Source organism: Microdochium trichocladiopsis, assembly GCF_020744255.1.
Source record: "Microdochium trichocladiopsis strain MPI-CAGE-CH-0230 chromosome Unknown B0I36scaffold_13, whole genome shotgun sequence".
In the NCBI taxonomy this organism is placed as follows: Eukaryota; Fungi; Ascomycota; class Sordariomycetes; order Xylariales; family Microdochiaceae; genus Microdochium; species Microdochium trichocladiopsis.
In genome coordinates, this window is record NW_025763556.1 from 37,700 (window position 1) to 57,779 (window position 20,080).

The 20,080-nt window shown below is 55.9% G+C and overlaps 7 protein-coding genes across 7 annotated transcripts; 2 read left to right on the forward strand and 5 right to left on the reverse strand.

Annotated features, from left to right (window-relative positions):
* Window positions 1-467: 467 nt before the first annotated feature.
* Window positions 468-2,091, forward strand: B0I36DRAFT_255562 (major facilitator superfamily transporter; the record flags this gene model as incomplete). Its single annotated transcript, XM_046150887.1, has 3 exons — window positions 468-1,328; window positions 1,392-1,638; window positions 1,712-2,091. The coding sequence occupies 3 exons, from the start codon at window positions 468-470 to the stop codon at window positions 2,089-2,091; spliced, it is 1,488 nt and encodes a 495-aa protein (XP_046005053.1).
* A 941-nt stretch (window positions 2,092-3,032) lies between these two features.
* B0I36DRAFT_397390 (uncharacterized protein) lies at window positions 3,033-4,915 on the reverse strand (the record flags this gene model as incomplete). The annotated part of the gene is made up of 6 exons (XM_046161577.1): window positions 3,033-3,634; window positions 3,720-4,105; window positions 4,166-4,251; window positions 4,331-4,367; window positions 4,429-4,633; window positions 4,908-4,915. 6 exons carry the CDS (start codon window positions 4,913-4,915, stop codon window positions 3,229-3,231), a joined length of 1,128 nt encoding a protein of 375 aa, XP_046005054.1. The 3' UTR covers window positions 3,033-3,228.
* Window positions 4,916-6,768: 1,853 nt separating this feature from the next.
* B0I36DRAFT_338247 (uncharacterized protein) lies at window positions 6,769-8,451 on the reverse strand. Its single transcript, XM_046155732.1, has one exon. It carries the CDS (start codon window positions 8,412-8,414, stop codon window positions 7,080-7,082), a length of 1,335 nt encoding a protein of 444 aa, XP_046005055.1. The 5' UTR covers window positions 8,415-8,451; the 3' UTR covers window positions 6,769-7,079.
* A 15-nt stretch (window positions 8,452-8,466) lies between these two features.
* B0I36DRAFT_389091 (family 61 glycosyl hydrolase) lies at window positions 8,467-10,012 on the reverse strand. Its single transcript, XM_046161294.1, has 2 exons — window positions 9,028-10,012; window positions 8,467-8,958 (listed from the first exon to the last, which is right to left on the reverse strand). The coding sequence occupies exons 1-2, from the start codon at window positions 9,932-9,934 to the stop codon at window positions 8,942-8,944; spliced, it is 924 nt and encodes a 307-aa protein (XP_046005056.1). The 5' UTR covers window positions 9,935-10,012; the 3' UTR covers window positions 8,467-8,941.
* A 1,325-nt stretch (window positions 10,013-11,337) lies between these two features.
* B0I36DRAFT_369087 (glutathione S-transferase) lies at window positions 11,338-12,063 on the reverse strand (the record flags this gene model as incomplete). The annotated part of the gene is made up of 2 exons (XM_046159712.1): window positions 11,338-11,934; window positions 12,010-12,063. 2 exons carry the CDS (start codon window positions 12,061-12,063, stop codon window positions 11,338-11,340), a joined length of 651 nt encoding a protein of 216 aa, XP_046005057.1.
* A 1,911-nt stretch (window positions 12,064-13,974) lies between these two features.
* Window positions 13,975-17,236, forward strand: B0I36DRAFT_255861 (uncharacterized protein; the record flags this gene model as incomplete). The annotated part of the gene is made up of 3 exons (XM_046150907.1): window positions 13,975-14,566; window positions 14,613-16,005; window positions 16,072-17,236. The coding sequence occupies 3 exons, from the start codon at window positions 13,975-13,977 to the stop codon at window positions 17,234-17,236; spliced, it is 3,150 nt and encodes a 1,049-aa protein (XP_046005058.1).
* A 12-nt stretch (window positions 17,237-17,248) lies between these two features.
* Window positions 17,249-18,982, reverse strand: B0I36DRAFT_338254 (uncharacterized protein). Its single transcript, XM_046155733.1, has 4 exons — window positions 18,790-18,982; window positions 18,520-18,692; window positions 17,607-18,448; window positions 17,249-17,512 (listed from the first exon to the last, which is right to left on the reverse strand). The coding sequence occupies exons 1-4, from the start codon at window positions 18,813-18,815 to the stop codon at window positions 17,270-17,272; spliced, it is 1,284 nt and encodes a 427-aa protein (XP_046005059.1). The 5' UTR covers window positions 18,816-18,982; the 3' UTR covers window positions 17,249-17,269.
* Window positions 18,983-20,080: the final 1,098 nt, after the last annotated feature.

Genomic DNA, 20,080 nt, shown 5'->3' on the forward strand with positions numbered 1-20,080 from the left:
GCCGTACACGTCGTGCTGCCCGCGGCACGGGTCCCGGCCCGTAGCGCATGCAGTCATCATGCGGAAGCAGATAGCTAGGCCCGCCCCCCACGAGTCTGGTCTTGGGACCCTGGAATCATTCATGAGCACAAATGGCACTTGCCTGCAGATCCGCTAATCACTGCTCAACTCGACTGTCTTGGCGGCGGCAAAGCACAGGTTCTACCATTGGACACCCTGGCGGTCCGTAGACCACCGGCTTACCTGCCGAGGTCCGCGCCGAAGCTCCCAAGATAATGGATGAGTGAGCACCCCAATGTACAGGTGCGACACTCAAGCCATCGCATCCTTGTGCGCGAGCAGATATAACTCCAAGCTACATCGCCCTCTCCCCTTATCTGTGAATCTCTCAGTGCTCATGTGTCCGTGGTGTTTTCCACAACAGACACAGCGACATGGACGACAACAAGAAAGAGGCCGGGTCGAACATGAACAGTGACCAAGCCGCTTCGGTGGCGTCGCACTCAGCGACGCCCTCGGCAGCAACATGGACCGCCGCCGACGAGCATGCTCTGGTGCGCAAGATGGACCTGCGCATATTCCCCACGATGATCGTCCTCTTTATCCTCAATTTTATTGACCGCAACAACTTTGCAAATGCACGTCTGCGAGGCCTGGAGGCCGACCTGCGCCTCACCGATGTCCAGTACCAGACCTGTATCTCAATCCTGCTCGTCGGCTACGTGGCCTGCCAGGTGCCCTCCAACATGATTCTCAACAAGCTCACGCGGCCAAGCTGGTACCTTTGCTCGTGCGTCGTCGTTTGGGGCATCATCTCGGCAGCCACGGCGGCCGTCCACGACGCCACGGGTGCCATCTTGTGTCGATTTTTCCTGGGTTGCGTCGAAGCCTCCTTCTTCCCAGGCAGCATATACTTCCTGTCGCGATGGTATACCCGCAAAGAGATGCAGCTGCGCGTCACGCTGCTCAACGCAGGCAATCTCGTGGCGCAAGCCTTTGGCGGCCTCATCGCGGCAGGCATTCTGGCCAACATGGAGGGCGTCGGGGGCATCCGAGCCTGGCGCTGGCTCTTCATCCTCGAGGGCGCCATCACCGTTGCAATTGGTGGCCTAGCCGTCTTCATCCTCCCCGATTACCCTCGGTCCACCGGCTGGCTGACGGTCGGCGAGAGACACATTGCCGAAACCCGCCTTGCGCTCGACGTCGGTGTCGCCGAAGGTGCCGAGGACGAGGAGGGAGGCGCTTTCCACGGTCTCAAGCTGGCCGTCATGGACCCCAAAGTCTGGTTACTTGGCCTGGCCTATCACACGACTATCATGGGTCTCAGCGTAAGTGGGATTGCACCACTCGTCTGGAGTTGCAAGTAAGCTGATATGGTTTGTGGCGTACAGTTCAGTTTCTTCTTCCCAACCATCACACAATCGCTCGGCTACAATACGACAACGACTCTGTTGCTCACCGCGCCGCCATGGATCTGGGCCTGTCTCGTGTCCCTGCCCAACGCCTGGCATGCGGACAAGACGGGTGAAAGATTCTTCCATTATCTCGGGCCCGCAATCACGTGTATTGTCGGCTACATCATTGCCATGACGACAAGGTCTACAGGTCCTCGCTACTTCTCCATGTTTTTAATGACGAGTGAGTCGTCCCCCTCCAGTTTTTCTTTTCCCCCGGGCAGTCCCAGAGACACAGGCTGATATGATCACCGCAGCCGGCTATGCCAGTGGCTTTGTCATGCTTGCCTGGATCAGTAATACAATCCCTCGGCCCGCCGCGAAGAAAGCGGCTGCAATCGCCATGGTCAACGCCATGGGGAACATCGGCAGCATTCCCGGCTCGTACATTTACCCTGTCCGGTGGGGACCGCTTTATGTCGAGTCATTCGGTGTTGAGATTGGCATCCTCTCACTGGCGTGTGTGTGCGCCTTCGCCCTCCGCACCTACCTGCGGAATCTCAACAAGCGCCTGGATAAAGGCGAGCTTAGCGCCTTTGAGGTTTCTGCGCATGCAGCTGAACACACAGCAGACATTGAGGGCAAGCCGCCTCCAGTGGTTCTGGAGCAGGCGCGGCAGTTTAGGTACTTGTACTGATTGGGAGGGCCATTGTTCATCGCATACGGCCTTTCTACTATGTACACGTGACGTCGTTGTTGGTCACCAGCAAACTGCCTAGAAGGGGGCCTCGGGTCAAAGCCGTTGCTCTGTGCATCGATTAGACGGCTCAATGCGCGAGAGACCCGGAAGTATTGACATCCATGTGTTCGCGCATCTCTTTGATGTCAATCTTTTAGATGCACGAGAAGTGCAGTGCGATACTCGTGTTGGCAATGACGATGCCCAGATATGTGATGCCATGTGCCTTCAGCGTGTTCCTGGCGCCTTGCTGTCTATCTGGAAGAGAATAAATAATGTACATTCTGCTTTTGGCAGGGCATTTTGAGACTCAGCAAGAGTGTTCGTGTGACTTCGTATAGTAAGCTCCTAATCAATGTCACGGCTGGCACGAAGCTTCCTGTAACACTGTGTGAGGTGACAGGGCCATGAGTCTCCACCATTACACGCATTAGATCAGTCTCCTCTTCCATGCTACTGCCATGGTGAGACCATCGTTAAGGGATACACGCGAGTGGTTATCTTGGGGGCTCAGAGGTCCCACAAATCCCGGCTGGCCCCACTTGGTCACTCACAGTCTCGAGGATGGCAGCCTCCTGGACAGCAGTGTCTTATCTATCATTTGTTGTGTGCGGTAGGCCGACTGCTTGCGTCAAGTCTTGTCCCCTTGAGATTGGTTGCCAAGGAATCTGATGCTGGCACTTCATATGACCTTGCTCCCGCATATGTATTTTGAGACTGCGGTGAGTGCCAGCGATAGGGAGATCCGAGTTGCTGGGGCGTATCTTCCGGCTTCGGCGTATACCTGATTGTCGCCAGTGCACAAACAGACAGCTACCTTTATCAGCCGGCACTGGCCGTAGGAGTGGGAGCACGAGCCGACTCGACCAACCAGAAAGTTAAATCACCGCCTGGACAGATATGTATCCATAAAAGGGGATTGCAATAATTCAACTCAAGGCACGCTATAAAAAGTTGATAAGAGACCGATCGCTCATAAAAACGTCGCCACGCTGTTCTATCATCCATGGACCGCCCATCCTAATCCTTATTGATACAATCACCACGAGTCGCGGCACATTGGGATGGCTCAACGTATTGCCCGATAGTTCCTTGCTAGGCATCAAAAGCCTTGGGGCGGCTTTCTTCGTGTCGTTCGTCGAGCTCGATATAATCATCGCTCACTTCCGAAGGGACCTGTCTGACGGAGTGGCGGAAATGTGTCACCGAGCTATCGTCATTCAGGGCCGTGAACGGGTTGCCGTCCTTATTGATGCTCTTTTTGGCATTCTCATTCGCCGTAGTGCCCGTTGTCTTGAACCTGCTGGGTCCAGTCGCCGGAGTGCCGTAAGACGACATAAAGGTCTTCGGGAGTAGCGGACGCAGGCCAGGGAGACACGCGCAGATGATTCCTGCCACTGGCTCGACGCCTGCGAGGGACCACACGGTGCCTTCGTCGTAAAGGTTTTTCCACTGATACCCATGCGTGAAGACGACACGGGCAAGGGAAATAAAACAGGTGCTGGGCATGGGGTGTTAGGGACAGCTCATCACCGAACAGCCGAGCTGCAGTAGAGTTGAAGTGACGAGGAACGGAGGACACTTACATGAAACCAAAGCAAAAGGATACAATAATGCCAATCCGTTTCCCACGGTTCATATTCAAGCCCCAAATTGCCTTGAGCGGGAGGACAAAGATCAGGAAGTCCGTGAAGACCGTCAGGCTGTCATAGGCAATATTGATGTTCGCCATGGCTTCGAATTGCGCCTCCGTGGCATCAGCCCAAGCCCACCATTTCTCGATTGGCTGTACGACTGCGAGATAACCGACGAGGCTGCCTACGAAGCATCCGATAGTGATGCCCGATGCCACGTATATCAAGATAGTCATTGGGCCATTGTACCCGGCGAAGACGCGATGGTATAGGAACAGGATCGAGGCTTTGCACGAGTAAACCGCGAGCACGAGGACCAGGTTGTTGGCATAACCGATCTAATAAGCATACAGTATATCAGCCAGAAGACCACCCAAACAGCATTCACCGTGCCTTACCTGGTCGTGGATCAACGAGACGTCGGTTGGCTCCGAAACATCTAAATACGGGTATCCGGGGATGCCAATGCCGCCGTACAGAAGCACTGGTTTGTGAGTGCATACGTTAGCTATCGAACCATGGCGGGAGCGCGGTCTGTTGCATGTGGCCAATAGAAGACCTACTCAAAAGCAGAAGGACGAAAAAGATGTTGGTGAGGATCTGTCAGGAGTGTTAGAATGGAACCATCAAGAGCGATGGCTCATCAGGTCAGAGAACTTACAGCAGACACAATGATCATCCAGTCACTCCAGCCATAAAGACCTCTCGCTTTTGATTTTGCGTAAAACCGAAGCCCGACCACAAACGTTGACAGTAAAGGCAGAATGATCCAGGTTGCGACGAGCTCCCGCTGCCGAGGCAAGTAAATGGGGAAAGCTTGAACCATGGCTGTTGACTTGCGCAGAACAAAGTTTTCGGAATAATGGCTGCAAGATCACGGAGATGCAGATCGTTGCAAGGGAGCTCCATGTATATAATCGAGGAGGTTAGCTCGCTCCAGGCCCGGGCGAACATTCCGTCCCATTTCCGTTCGTCTCAAGTGAACTCTATCCTTCCGAGTCAGTCCATGCTCTAACCCCTGTGGCGTTGGTGGTCAATGAGTCGCATCGCTAGCGTGGGGAATCTGGCTTCACACCATGGAGAGCTGCGAGAGGAACACGCCACGTTCTGATCAGCCTCAAATAGGCATTGCCGGCTTACTTGGACATTTTTCAGCTCGAGTCCGTGCCCTATGAACTACATAGCTTAGCGTCGATTCGCAATCAGAGACACCTTGTCGTCAGCTGTAGGGTCTGTTATCGAGGCAGTCTTGGCTTTGTGGCTGTCTGCACTAGCGCAGACTAGATCTACAGCTGGTGGCGCGAGCCGACGCTAAATGACTCGAACCACAGCCATCAGCTGGGTGTTCTCTTGCTTATTGGTAAAAGCACGAGGTCCTCACTATGAATGGCATCAGTAGCGGAAGGCATGCCAACATTGGATCATGTGGATGAGGGAGCTTGATTGCTTCCTTTTCCCTTCCGTATGCGCAGCGCGTCTATAGCTTGTTTCCGACAACTAACCCTTATCTCATGCCTTGCGACTGTTGAAGAATGGCGGGTGAGGAGCCCCGCTTTGTCGTTGATGGCACATGCCGGACCAAATCCTACCGGCACTCCGACACCTCGCATAAGCCAACTTGACCGGTCCGCAATCCTATTCGTTCAGCCTTAGTCGGTGGGCCTCGAAATCACCACATCCGGTCTTCCAGAGTTGAGTGTGGACGCGGTCCAGATTCCGGATCCCCGTTCCTGAGGGGAGGGTTTGACAGCTACTGTATTCAGGGGCGCTGTTCTGGGGCGGCGCTCGTCTGGGGTAAGGCCATCCTTATCTCCAGCTCTCCCGAAGCGCTTTCATGACCCAGCTTCGCGCACGTGGTTTATCCACGCTACGTTCGCCTGCAGCATCAGCTGCACGAACAGGGTGCTGCCCAGCATGAACTATTTAACTGCAAACTGGAACGAGCAGGTGCCCGGTGGCGTCTCATAAGTCTGGAGATACAGAGATTACGATGCTCACAACCCTATTGTACACCTCAACATACGTATGTGAAAGGGGATCTTGAGAGATTCCGAACACTAAGAACACTAAGAACTACGTGGTACACGAGGCTGAAGCCATGCTCGCTAAGGCAGCCAATTGGGAACATCCACTAGATAAAGACGCGATCGATATGGAGTGGCTAGGAGCGCCATGTTTTAGCAGCGTACCAAACTGTTGCCCCTGACGTACATTAATTCCCTCATCGTCTCGCCAGGATTTCGCGTTGTGTCAAGTGCCGACACGCGACATGGATCATATGTAGGTTCAGCATATAAGATAGTCCTGCTTGCGTTTCAGTCCTTGAACATCTGTTTCGCGGCCCCGAAAATCTCCTGTGCCGGGCTTGGGTCTGCCAGCATATCTCTAACGTCCCGACACAGAAGCACCTTTGGCCAAAGGGCCCCGTCATAGCATGCAGGCTTTTTCTTGGGGCCCGTCCGACGTTTGGCCTCTTATCTGTCAGTTCAGGAGGAGCTTCTTCGAGGTACATATATGTGCTAAGTTGGACCGCGTTTGAGATCAAGGATATATCGCGTGTATCATTACTAACTGGAATCTCTTCGGCTGTGTTCCGTGCAGAGCACAGCGTCGACGGCACAACTATTATGATATGATTTCGTGGTCAAATTGTTCCTAGAGTTGAACACTACCTAGCCACAAATGTGTGCTGTAACAGCTATGATCTGACTCCCAGTGATCCAGGTCCCCTCGGATTTGGCCATGTTGATCACTTGCGCAGTTGGGCAGCCTCTACTAAAGCTCGTGGTTGACCGATGCGGGTCCTCCTATCTCGTTATGCATGCAGGGCTCGAAAGGTTTAGCTCTGCTATGGATCTTGAGCAAAATGATCGCGCCGCCACTGACCCAGCCTGGTAGGCATTGGTACGTGCGGTATCAGTCCGCGTTGGTACTAACTTAAGAATAATAGAACTTACACGATTGGTTTGATTTATTTCAGCCAAGTCGAAATATGACTTTACTACGTCACATCTCCAGCGTGAATGATTTTACATAATCTTCTACGGTTTGCCATGATTATAACCACCAGCCAAAGAAGGTTAATAAACTGAGTTTCTGTTATTTTGCAAGTTCAGGTCCAGGCCATTGATTGCTTCAGAACACCTTCACACCAGGCTGTCACACTAACGGCGAAAGGTCTGTGCTAGACACGGACACAAACTACAAGACCTGTTGAGTCCGACTATTCATTCAACCACGCGCCTGGTACTTGAGCAGTGCATCTTTCTATGCCGGATGAGGTTACGTCTCAAAACGGCTCATGACTACTGCTCATTTTGCAGGTTTACTAGAAACATCTGCTGCTCTAAACATGGCTAACAAGCTGTCCACATCGACCGACCCTTTATCCGTCTTGGGATTACCTGCATCAACTTTATCATCATCTTGCTGTACCTCTTTCCGTTTGGGAGGCACTTCCTCGTCTGCACCATCCACGAACTCAAACTCGCGATCCTCCGCATCCCGAAATATGTACCCATATCCACCTGTATCGAGCGTGTAGATCTTCGCCGGCGTCTCGGACTTGTTGCTGGTGAAAATATGCACCCAGAATGGAACACCGCGGACATCGCCGAGCTCTTTGGCTGTCAGCCATGACACAGGACAGTCACCGAAAACGCATCGGCGCCCATCTTCAGAGTAGTACGCCATGGTCATCTGGTCCTGCCCAATCGTAACATGCAGCCGCATGTTACCATCATTCATTGGTTTGCCATGGTAGAACCACTGCGTCGGTTTGTCAGCGCACTTCCGCGCCGCCGTGGCGGTCACGCCGTTACGGACGAGTATGGTGTCCGACTTTCGCCCGGTCAAGTCGTTAAGACAGTTGCTAAGGACGATGGAGAAGACGACGTTTTCGTGAAGATCGCAGAGGTCAACTGCAAAGGTATAAACAGCCTTTGGATCTCCAGTCTGCAAATAGATGGGCCCCGCCGTGACTTTCTGGTCATGGCCCGGGGAGCCCATGTTTCCATACTGTTGCCCTCGGCCGGCATACACGCCAGTGGCGATTTCAGCTGGAAACGCGAGCTCCTCTGCTGGCACTCGCGTGGCTGCTACGAGCGGGATTTGCGGAACTGGAGGCAGCGTCTTCTTGTGCTCCTCGAAGCTCTTCCTGACTTGTTCCTTTACGCGGCGCAAGCCCTCTATTGAGACGAACTCGGCTCTACGGCCCCCGCCCTCTTGGGGCACGTACAGAGACACGATGGCCGACATAAGGGTTGCGAATAAGGCCGAGAGGGTGCATGCTTGTGTCCAGGTGCCGGATCCGTATCCACCAGGTGATTCTGCGCGTAGGATATTGAAGCAGAGACTACTGAGCCCTCTGTTATTCCCCGTCGCGTTGTGATGGTAGACATCGACGTTGTAGCGTCCGGTTCTGGTGTAGAGGTGCACGATGGGAGGAGAGGTTGGATATGTCTCGGGAATGTAGAGTGCGCCAACAAGCGGTAGGTGAGCCATGGCGCCATCGTTGGGCAGCATGATGAACGGAAAGCGCGTTACATCGTCGCCAGGGTCGGGTTTGACGACGGTGCGGAGGTTGAAGAAGTCATCGTTGACATCTTCAATCTCCTTGTATATGCGCTTGAGCACTTTGGCTTCCATCGCAACTCAGATGTGGACTGGATTTTGACTCGTTACTGGAATTGAGCCGAATCACCCAACTCATCACACGGTCTTTGTTCCTTATAAGCATGGGGAGTTCGCCGTCTGACTCGATTGCGGCCTGCTCTGACTCACTTGACTGCACTCCGAATACGGATCGTCTTACACAACGTACATGGGCGGGAGGCATGGGTTATGCACATGGATAGCACAATCAGGCACAAAATCGAATTGGACGAACCCCAGAGTTCTGTTGGCTCTACCCCGGCTCGTTTGACCCTATGTTGGCTCTACACCAACACTTGCAATAGGGCTGCTGCTATTCGCGTAGCAAGAGTGTAAGCACATGATGCAACAGGACGAGCCGTATGACTTCTGTATTTCATTCCTACATAACCAAGCTATCTATTGTCGTGCAGACATTTGCACAAGCTGAAGGAACCTACTTGGGCTTCGCGGGGTGTAGAATGGCGTTAATGTCCAGCCCGATTTTCGACGAGGCCTGGAATTGCAGGGGCTCGTCTTTCTTACGGGACGCACTGGCCTGTAGAGCACACATTCATTAGTCATCGGTACACCAAGCTTTGGGAACGTTGAACGGGTTCCTACTTACTGTACCACTCGTTGGTGGCCTTGCAGGTGCCCTGGGCACAGGTCGTCGGGCCGGTCCAGCCCGTGCCGCCGCACTGGGTGTAGAGAGGAGCCCCAGAGCCCGAACCGCCACCGCCGCCAGTGTTGCCTCCACCACCAGTGTTGCCTCCTCCGCCGGTGTTGCCCCCGCCGCCAGAGCAGTTCAACACGGCAGGGCCGGGGATGGAGTACGCCCGGCCGCCGTTGTTGGGGGTGCCGCCGCTGCCGTAGATGTTGACAGTGATGCCCGGGTCCGAGGCCGAGTACCCTCCTGGGAAGCTGACCGTGCTACCACCCGTGCTGGTCCCAGACCCCGTCACTTTTATTTGGGCACACCCCATATAGAACTGGGCGCCTCCCGCGCTCCCGGCGTTGTGCAGCGCAATCAGCTCGACCCGCATCAGGTAGTCGCCCGGCGCGACGCACGACGGCATGGTGAAGTAGTGCCAGCCGTTGTTGGCAATCAGCGTGTCCACGGCCCACGTGCCGCCCGACAGCCCGCTCTCGGCGACCTTGAACCACTTCTGGCCCGAGGTGCTCGCCGACGCCGCATTGTCCACCTTGGCGAGGTACACGATGATGGGGCCCTTGTGGCTGGCCGCAATCGGGTTGTCGGCATCGTTGCTCCCCTGAGGGCCACCGATGACGTGCTGGTACCAGGCGCCGACTTTGGCGCCCGCTGGCACCGTCAGTATGTTGTTGTCCTTGTACGCGATGTTGTTGTTGCACGCGAAGCCGCCATCATTGACGTTCTGGATCGGGTTGTTGCTGCTCGTCGCCCGGACACCCTTGAGCTGGCCCTGGTCGACACCGTTGATCGAGACGCGCTGGAAGATGGCATGGCCAGAGGCCAGGGACGCCAGGCTGAGAAGGGAGGTGGCGAGTTTCATCGCGTCGTCGTTATTGTACAGCACGTGGGGAGTGGGAAATTTGCGCTGCTTGTCGAGGTGTATTCCAGATGAGCGCCGTGAAGTACTTCTGATATATATACATAGATCTTCAACCTTTTTGGTTTTGGTTTCTGTCCCAGACGGGGCTCCAAATCCACTTGCGGCAGGCGGCCCGTCTCCCTCCGTAGTAGCGACCACGCACGGCCCGGAAGTCTCTTGGCAGCACCAATCACCTACTTTTCGGGCCAATCAGCACCTAGACACATCGGTCTTTAATTGATTTGGATTCTGGGGTATTGGTCTCGTGCCTTGTGATCGATCGTCGGCGCTTTTCCGGGCCTTCGACAGCAGTGGAAGGCAGGGCACGTCGCAACAAGCTTATTCTCAGACTTTGACGGGATCATAAATCAGCGTTTGCGCGTGGTTGCACAGCTAGTCATCCTTGCCATGTATTTGATCGGCATTGAGATCCATCCTTAGTATGGCTGGCGAGTCACCCAATTATTTCGAAACAGAAGGTAGCACCAACCTTCAGTGTACTGACCCGCGCGGATTGGCCAGCAACCATGATCAAATAAGAAGGTCGACTAATGTAGCCCGCCAAGCGCGAGTACAGAGTCCGTGATAGATACATGCTTATCAAAAATGCACCCTTCCATGATTAGGGAGCGGCGCCGTGGCCCGGGATCGTTGGCGACAGTACAAGGTCGAGGTGTCAAGGTGTGTCGGAGATGCTAGCTCCGTGGCCTCTCCTAAATCGTTCCTTGTTCTTGACGTATCAGGCCGCCAGAATGCTCGACCCGGCATCGTGAACCCCACTCATCTCTCCTTCTGTGGCTCGGAGAAGTTGATCCGGTGCGACTTCTGTCTGGTAGAACCTCTACAACACCACTATCTTCGCCCCAAATAACACTGCGAGTGTATCGCCCACTATCGCTGCACATGCAAGTTATTCTGGACCACTAGAGGATGACACGTTGACTTCAATGCCCATCAGCGCTGTGGTCAACCCGGTATGAGAACAGCCATCTCAACACCGAGAATGCTACACACGATCTTACATTGTACCTGTTATCTACACCCTTGAAGCTTGCGATTGTTGAGAAAGATTCAACCTTCGAACCATGAACCTTGACCGGGACCGCTGGGGGGCAACAGCTGTCGCGCCTTATCTTCACGTACGTATCAAGGACATTAATCAACATCAAATACTTTGCGTAGAAGCAAGCTCGGTATGGCGAAGCCGCTGTTTCGGCATCTGCATATGCGTCTCTATCATATCTAAACTGGTAGTCTAATTGGTGGGAAGAGCCTGTGTACACAAAAGCCCCGAGTCAAATGCAGTACTCTGGAAAATCTATCAGACCACCCCAGAGATGGCAACGATCAGCTAACTACGCTCTTTACGCCTTCAGCTTGCCCCAGTTGGACACGGCCTTGAACTCGGGCATTTCCGACAGCTCCTTGAGCCAGGCGACTGTACTGGGCGCAGTCTTGAGGATATCCTCCCCGAACACCGCGCCGAGCGAGAAGACAAGGGCCAGGGCCACCGTGATGTCGGCAAAGGTGATCTTGTCGCCGACGAGAGTCTTCTTGCCACCCTGCAGCTGGGCCTCTACGACGGCAAGGGCGCGCTGGAAGTTGGCAGTGCTGCGGTCGACGACCGCCTGGTCGAGGGGCATGAACTTGTAGTGCGTCATGTAGGCAACCGGGTTGGTGTGGTTGGTGAGCTCGCCCTCGGTGAAGAAGGACCACTCGTCGATCTTGGCGCGCGTCTCGGGGTCGGTGCCCAGCAGCTGCGACGCCAGAGGTCCGCTGCCAGCAACGTAGCGGGCAATGGCGGAGGACTCGGCCACACAGAAGCCAGTGGCGCTCTCAAAGGCGGGAACCTTGCCCAGCGGGAACTTGGCAAGGAACTCGGGCGTCTTGTTGTCCTCCTGCATGGTAAAGTTCTCGGCATAGACAACCTCGAGGCCGTTGAAGGCGGCCGCGACTTGGGCCTGTGAGGGGTTGACTTGTCAGAAACTGGTAAAACGTAGTGACGTGACATCTCGGGTGTGCATTCTGCTACTTACACGCTCAACGCGCCAGCTGCCGGGGTATGAGTAGATCTTGCCAAAGGGAGCCATGGTGATGAAAGATGTGTATGGGAGTGTATGATCAGTCCTGTGTGATGGTGGAAGAGTGAGGGCTGCTTGCAGACCTGACCGCTGTTCACCGACCTTTATTCCCGACGCACTGCCCGCTCCACCGCAAAATCTTCTGCCATCCACTGGTTCTGCGAGCTACGGAAAGATATCCATAACTGGCCCCTTGTGGGGTCGGGGACTCGCGTGGGGCCTTGCCGTCGGGCATTGCCGCTTGGACGGAGGCTAGGCGAGCAGTTATCATCTTTGGAGAGCTCCAGCTGGTCATGGAAGGATATTATATCGGAGACACGAAACGAGCTCGTCTGATGCATGGTTTGGGTTCATCCCAAATGTTGTCATTTGGTTCTTGGATAACGTCATTGTGCCCCGAACACAACTCCGGCTCGGCGGCGGGCCTCGGAACGCAGACGGGAGTGCTCATTGGATGTCGGATACAGGACCCTCCATAGACCCGCGCACGAGTCCCCACGTTTACGATTGGCGAGACAGTCTCGACCAAGCACTTAAGCTTCTGTTTAAATGCCTAGCGTTTGAGCTGGTTTGGGCACAGGCCTGTGCCGTCGGCTCTGTTTCAGCGCAGGGCCGAGGGCCCCGTTTGGAAACTCCACGGCAATGTCAACTCTACCTGACTGCAGAGACCGAAGGAGCCGAAGCCAAGGCATTCTCATTCCGCCTTGAACACAAGCCGATGACTTCGGCGACTGCATCCCTGCCATCAAGAATGGACTGCTTCGCTTGACTGCCATGTCTGATTTGATAAGATGTTCACTCGTAGTCTTCATCACTATTACTTCTCGTTCTAATTGCGGGCAGGCTTCATTCTAGCTTCATTCCTGCTCTACTTCAGGCACTGCCACGTCCTAATGGCGAACCCGACGGAGAGACGCGCCTGGCTCAAAGATCATAAGTTCAAGTCATAAAGAAGTTGGGCTTCCGCACTCTACCGTTACTGACTCTCCGCCGATGCAGCCTATGTCAACGGTACACATCTCGCTGTCTCCATTGGCGTTTGCACAATATCAGCAATGACTGCAACGTGCAAGGTTCTCAGGGTACACAGACTCGCGAGAAGGTGGAGGCCCGCGGTTGATACGCACCTCATCACCACCATCAGCCTTGTGGGCCATGTACCAGTGTCTGGGCTGTCACAATCGGAGGTCGGGCGGTGGAGATGGCTATGAGAGGGCGCAGCTAGTGTTGCATTTGCTCTCTTGGACCTTGTCGTGACTGTTGGCGAACATGCCATCCGTGGTGGACAAATCCTAGAGCTGGACCCGGTCAACAGTCCCATTGCGTTTGTGGGTCGTTCCGGCTAGAATCCCCCAAAGCCCCCAACCTGCGAAATAGATCGAGATCCGTATAAAGGGATGAGTGTTTTGTGTCGTCGCGATATGGCAATTTGCAATATGCCGGCCGAGTCAGTTTGCAAATTTGCAGACGCTCGACGAGCAAGGTCAGATGCCGCAGTCGCGCCGTGTTGCCCAGACAGGTGGTGTGCCAGGACTACACACTCGCACTTATTATGGCATGCTGGTCCCCGAACTTGTTCCCCACGGTGGCAGGCTGTGTCTTTGTGGGATATGGTTCGGCGCGCGGAGTCTGCATCCTGCGTAAGGTCTGCGAACTGGAAATTGCAAAGATATCAGCCTTCCCCGCAGACCCCTCACCTAGCCAGGGGTCGTTGAACATGTGGAGAAGACGATATCGGCCGAAGCGCACCTATCCGCTTCAAGGACGCAGTGGCCCCGCGGCATGGAGAAAGTCGCAATCTCAGGCCACGATGAGGAACGGCAGCCGGCCCTGTTTCTCCCTTTTTCACAACCTCGGCCGCCTCACCACGTAGGAAGCGTGACCTGGCTCGAGACGTCCGCAACGATTTCCACTCTCATCATGGCAGCTTCGACCACAGGCACGCCCGACTACGCCAACCTCGAGGTCATCCAGCGGAATCGGCTTCCTCTGCGGTCCTACTGGATCCCCTCGACGTCGCTGCTGCTCAATGGCACCTGGGACTTTCACTACGCGCTGAGTCCGCTGGAGGCCCCCAATCTTGCGACCAAGGCAGATGGCCTGCAGCCTGATGACTCGTGGACTACCATCAACGTCCCCGGCCACTGGCAGCTTCAGGGTCATGGGCGCCCGCATTACACGAATACCGTCTACCCGTTTCCCTCGGATCCGCCGCACGTCCCCAGCGACAACCCCACGGGGACGTACCGCCGGTTCTTCAGCGTTCCGACTGGCTGGGACAGCTCTTCACAACTGCGCCTCCGGTTCGACGGCGTCGACAGCGCGTACCACGTGTGGCTGAATGGCAAGTTTGTGGGCTACTCGCAGGGCAGCCGCAACCCCGCCGAGTTTGACGTCAGCACGGTTGTGAAACGGGACAGTGATGAGAACGAGCTGGTGGTGCAAGTCTACCAGTGGTGCGAGGCCTCCTACATTGAGGACCAAGATCAGTGGTGGCTCTCCGGTAAGCATCGTGCGCTGCTATCCTTGGCCACAGCAAGCCTGACATTCGACGACAGGCATTTTCCGAGACGTCACTCTACTCGCACTTCCCCAGACCAGGGTCGAAGACTTCTTCGTCAAGACGGACCTCGACGCGCAGTACAAGGATGCTGTGCTGCAGGTTGAGCTGACTGTCGAGCAGCCGTCTGATGGCGCTGCTCATGAGTTGGTGCTCACACTGCGCAACGCTTCCAACCAGGTGGCATCGTCTACGCGCCAGCTCAGCGCTACCGACAAAGCGACGAAGGTCTCGATTGATGTCGAGAACCCGCACAAGTGGACCGCAGAAACTCCCTTCCTCTATCAGCTCGAGATTGCTCTGACCAGTGAGGGCAAGACGACCCAGTCCATCACTCAGAACGTGGGCTTCCGGAAGGTCGAGATCAAGGACGGGCTCATTACTGTCAACGGCACACCACTCCTCCTCCGTGGCGCCAACAGGCATGAGCACCACCCAAGGCTGGGCCGGGCTGTGCCCTACGAGTTCATGAAGCAGGACCTGCTGCTCATGAAGCAGCACAACATCAACGCGCTCCGGTGCAGCCACTATCCATCCCAGCCGCGCCTGTACGATCTGGCTGACGAGTTGGGCCTTTGGGTGATGGACGAGGCCGATCTCGAGTGCCACGGTTTCTACGACGTGGTCATGCAGGCTGCCAACATGCCACGCGACGAGGACTACGAGGGCAGCAAGGACATCTTCTTCCCCCGTGCTGCCGCCTTCACCTCGGACAACCCGGCGTGGCGCGAGGCCTATGTCGACCGCATGCGCCAGGTGGTGCAGCGTGACAAGAACCACCCTTGTGTCTTTTCCTGGTCCCTCGGCAACGAGGCATTCTTTGGACGCAACCACGTGGCCATGGCTGATTATGCTCGAGAGGTCGACCCGGGTAGGGTCATCCACTACGAGGGCGACATCAAGGCAAAGGCCGCGGACATGTTCTCGTACATGTATGTGCCACCCGAGAAGCTGGTCAAGATTGCCGAGACGGAGGCCGTGCGCGAGGATGGCAAGTTCGACAAGCCGGTCATCCTGTGCGAGTACGCCCACGCCATGGGCAACGGGCCTGGCGCCCTGGACGACTACCAAGAGCTGTTCCGCAAATACCCTCGGCTGCAGGGAGGGTTCATCTGGGAGTGGGCGAACCACGGCATCTGGCACGAGAAGGGTGGTTTCTATGCCTATGGTGGCGACTTTGGCGACACGCCCAACGATGGGACTTTTGTCATGGACGGACTTTGCAACAGTGAGCATAAGCCGACCCCAGGCCTCACCGAGCTGAAGAAGGTGTTCCAGCCTGTTAAGTTCGACGCCAGCGACGATGGCAAGGTGTTCGTCACGAACGAGTACGCATTTGTGGGGCTGGGGCACTTGGCGGGCACGTACGCTATCGAGGCATTCGGCGACAGGTAAGTCGATATTATGACTGAAGACAAGTAAGGGGCGCCTCACAACTGACACAACTGTATGGCTAGCTCGAAGACACTTGAGGCGGGCGAGATTCCGATTCCTGCCGTAACCCCAGGGACCAGGGCAGAGCTGCCAATCCCTGCTGACCTCCAAAAGTACCGCGACCATGAGCAGGAGGTATTCCTCACGATCCGGTTCTCTCTTTCCGCGGACACGGCATGGGCTCAAGCCGGTCATGAGATTGCTTGGTTCCAGCATAAGCTTTCCGCTGTTGACTATGCCAGCACGGCAGTGGCGGCGTCGACTCCGTCTCCTGCGAGGCTCGACATTCAGGAGAGCCGTACCGAGCTCAAGATCGCGGGGCAGGACTGGTCAATCACCTTTGATCGCGTGCGCGGCTACCTGATAAGCTGGACGGGCGGCGAGGCGGGGACGGCGTTGCTCGAGGCAGATCCCAAGACGAGGGCAGCCATCTTCCCCAACTTCTGGCGCGCTCCCACGGACAATGACAAGGGCGGCGAGGCTCTGAATGACTGGCTCAAGCAGCGCGTCAACGCAGTCACATCCCAGCTGCGCTCCTTCACCTTCAAGGAGACGCAGACCGACGGCGGATCGGGCGTCATCGTGGAGACAGACACGTACCTGGCTCCTCCCGTGCTCGGCTGGGGCTACAACGTGCACAGCACGTACGCTATCTCGCCCGAAGGTTCTTTGTCAGTCAAGCTCAGCCTCAAAACGTCAGGTGAGGGTCCCAAGTATCTTCCGCGTGTTGGTCTCAACCTGCGCCTGCCAAAGCGACTGGACCAGGCGTCTTGGTTTGGCCTCGGACCGGGCGAGTCGTACCCTGACAAGAAGACGGCCCAGCGCACAGGCATCTGGTCGTCGAGTGTCGACGGGCTCGAGGTGCCCTACGACGTGCCACAGGACAACGGCAACCGCATGGAGACGCGCTGGGTGCAGCTGGTCGATGGAGCGGGCAGGGCGGGCGTCAAGGCCACCCGTCGTGACCAGAGCACTTTTAGCTGGACCGGCGGAAGGCTCAGTGTCGAGGCCATCGAGTCCGCCAAGCACCCCTGTGACCTTGTCCGGGAAGACGCCTCCCTTCTGACTCTGACCGCGCAGGTTTCCGGTGTGGGCAGTGCCGCCTGTGGGCCAGAGGTCAGAGAGGACCTGCGCGTCAAGTTTGAAGACTTCGAGTTTGAGTTTTTGCTAGAGAGAATATCCACTTGATAGGTCTAGACTACTTGTTTTCTCTTCAATCTATCAGAATCCTTGTATGCTAGTAATGATCTCGTTGGTGACTCTGCTTCTCTGCAGTTGAACATTGTCCACTTCTGGCGCCACACCAGCATCGTCCGGCCAGGGACTCTGTACCTCCTCAAGCTTGTCGTCTAGAGCTAGCCAGTGTTCAAGAAGGAAGCGCATCATCCACCGGTCAAAGCGGTAGGTGTCCTCCCGCATTGTGGACTTCAGGCAGTTGTCCTGGAATATGACGAGTCGTTTGGTCTGCCGTCAGGACCCGAAGTGTTAGTAAGCTGAGCTCGAACTAGAGTGGAAAGGGGGAAAGAGGAGTTGGATGCCAGGTCTCAACCATACGTACCATGGTCTCAACACTGGGCCAATACTGTTTAAGCATTACCAGTGTGTCAAAGTTCGATTGGAGCCGTGCTTTCGCAGCCGGGAGGCCCTCGACGTCTCCAAAGAGGTACGTGTGAAGCAGCACCGACGACGATACGATAGTCACGTGAGTGACAATATTGTAGACGAGCTCGCACCCCTCACGCTCGCGGGCAGTCCTTAGAATCTCGCTCACCATGTTGGCGTGGTGCTTGCATTTGTCTGCGCATGCCTGCGCGGCGTCGTCGCAGTTTAGCGTGAGCTGTGCCTTTTCTGTGCGTCGCTGGTCGAGATACATGTAGAACAGCAGTGTGCAGTAATGATGGTACCCGAGGTGAAAGGCGAGAAAGACTCCACCTAACCCCTTGGAGATATGCCAGTCGAGGTTGGCGGGACAGTATGACATGTTCGATGCGAAGCTGGACTCCAGGCTCCGCATCTGGTAGGCGAGCCCGTCGACAGCAGCCAAAATGGCATCGTCGTCCCACTGCTGCGAGGTGGCAATTTTGACGTGAAAGTCTTGAATCTGGGCATAGATCTCGATAAGCTCAGCGACACAAGCGAGGAAGCCCCGGCCCCGTACTTGGGGCTCCTGGTCTCCCGGCCTGAGGCCGTGAAATAGTGTCTCTTCCATGGGAAACCGTGGTCCGTTTCCAGGCCGATGGTCGACGACAAGCTGCCTGCTGAGGCTGGCACCACGGCTCGACCACGTGTCGAGGATGCAGCAGGTCCACCAGACACGCAGCTTGACCTCTCGTGTGATAGCATCATCCGTCTCGTTCTCGGCATTGAGCTTCAGAATGTGCACCATCCGGTTGGCGACGGCTTTGCACAAAGTCAGCGTGCTATAGAACAAGGGCCAGTCCAGCAAGGTGAAGATGGCGGGCCAGGCTCACCGGAGTAGATGGATGCCGCGTCAAAGTCAGACTCCCCTGTCGAGACGGACATGAGCAAGATGGTGGCCTGGGCATTATCCAGGGAAACGCGCCCAATGTCTTGGCCGAGCAGCTGCTTTGCGGTCGCTGCGAAGTGAATCCTGCGTGCCCGCAGCTCGGGCTTAGGAGAGAATCTGTTCGCAAGCCAGCAGGCAAAACGACGTCAGTCTCGGGCATTATTGCGGGCGGGCTCGACGGGGCGAGTCTCGTCCTCAGCAGATAGGTGCTTACCTGGCAGAGAGACCAGCTATGGCCATGAGCAGCGAGCGTGGGGCTGTCCCTCGCACGACGGCCTCGCGGAATGTTGCCTCGTGGAACAGGCACAGCGACCTGTCGTGGATGTAGCGGAAGTAGATGTCCACCGACTCGAGCACGTCGGTCTCAGGCGGCGGCGGCAGCACCGGCTTCGCCCGCAGGGCCGCCCCCACGGAGCCGGCCACCGGACCTGTCCTCTCGCGGCGGTCCGCGCCGGAGTACGAACAGGCCAGGCCGCGCCGGCCGCACGGGAGGCAGCGCTGCGAGTCGCCGGTCCCGGCCCGGGAGCACCGCCGTTTCGTCTCCCGGCACTGCGCACAGGCCTGACCTGGCCGCTGGACCATTACGTGGAATTATCCTTGTCTGCCGGTCGGGTGCTGTGGTCGGCTCTGCGGATGGGGGAGGTCCAGTCAGTGAATCCAGAACTGGGAAAACACGCCAGCCCCTGGCTTCTCCACACAGCCACACACACGTGCGTTTCCGGCCTTGCTGCATGTTTCCTGCGCAAAAGTGGGGTCCGGGAAACCCAGCCTTGGCACTGCCAAAATGGACAGCATCGCTCAACAATGGATGGCTTCATCCCGTGACTGAACTCTGGTCGGCATTGCGTTTTGACTTGAATTCCATGGGAGATGCCAATCACAGGTCTTGGTGCCCACGTGCATCAACGCCAGAATTGTCCCAGTCCATGTTGAAGCAATTCATCCAGGGGAGAAAAAGAGTTGAAAGGAAAAAAGAAAAAAAAAGAAAAAAAAAAAAGAGAGAAAAAGATGGAATCGCATGCATTTTCGATTTGAAACGTGGTGTTTTTCACCTCAAGGCACGTGTATTCCTCCGAATTACAATTGACCCGAAAACGCTATGTGTTCTCGAAGAACTTGAAGTGATCAGGTTTGGGATGTCTGATGAACCATGTTCACAACCTGGATCAGCGCTGTTGAGCATCAAGCCAGATAGCTAGCTGGTCCTGTTGATGAGTAGATACAGGCCGAGATATGGAAACCCCATTCAAACGCAGAATACGCGCCATGGGACCAGACCGTTTTGTCGTCTTCTCCCTCCATGCTGTGCTTCAAGTCCCGGGGCAAGGTTTGATCCCCGGGGCAAGGTTTGATCCCCGTGGCGCTACACCCGGCAACGCCCATTTCTTTACTTGGAGGGTGGCTTCCGAACTGAGCTGGTTTCTCATAAACTTTCGTCTATCGGGGACGAGTTGACAGAGGCCAAGCTGCTTGAGCGGGTTACGACGCGTTGTGGCAGAATGGGA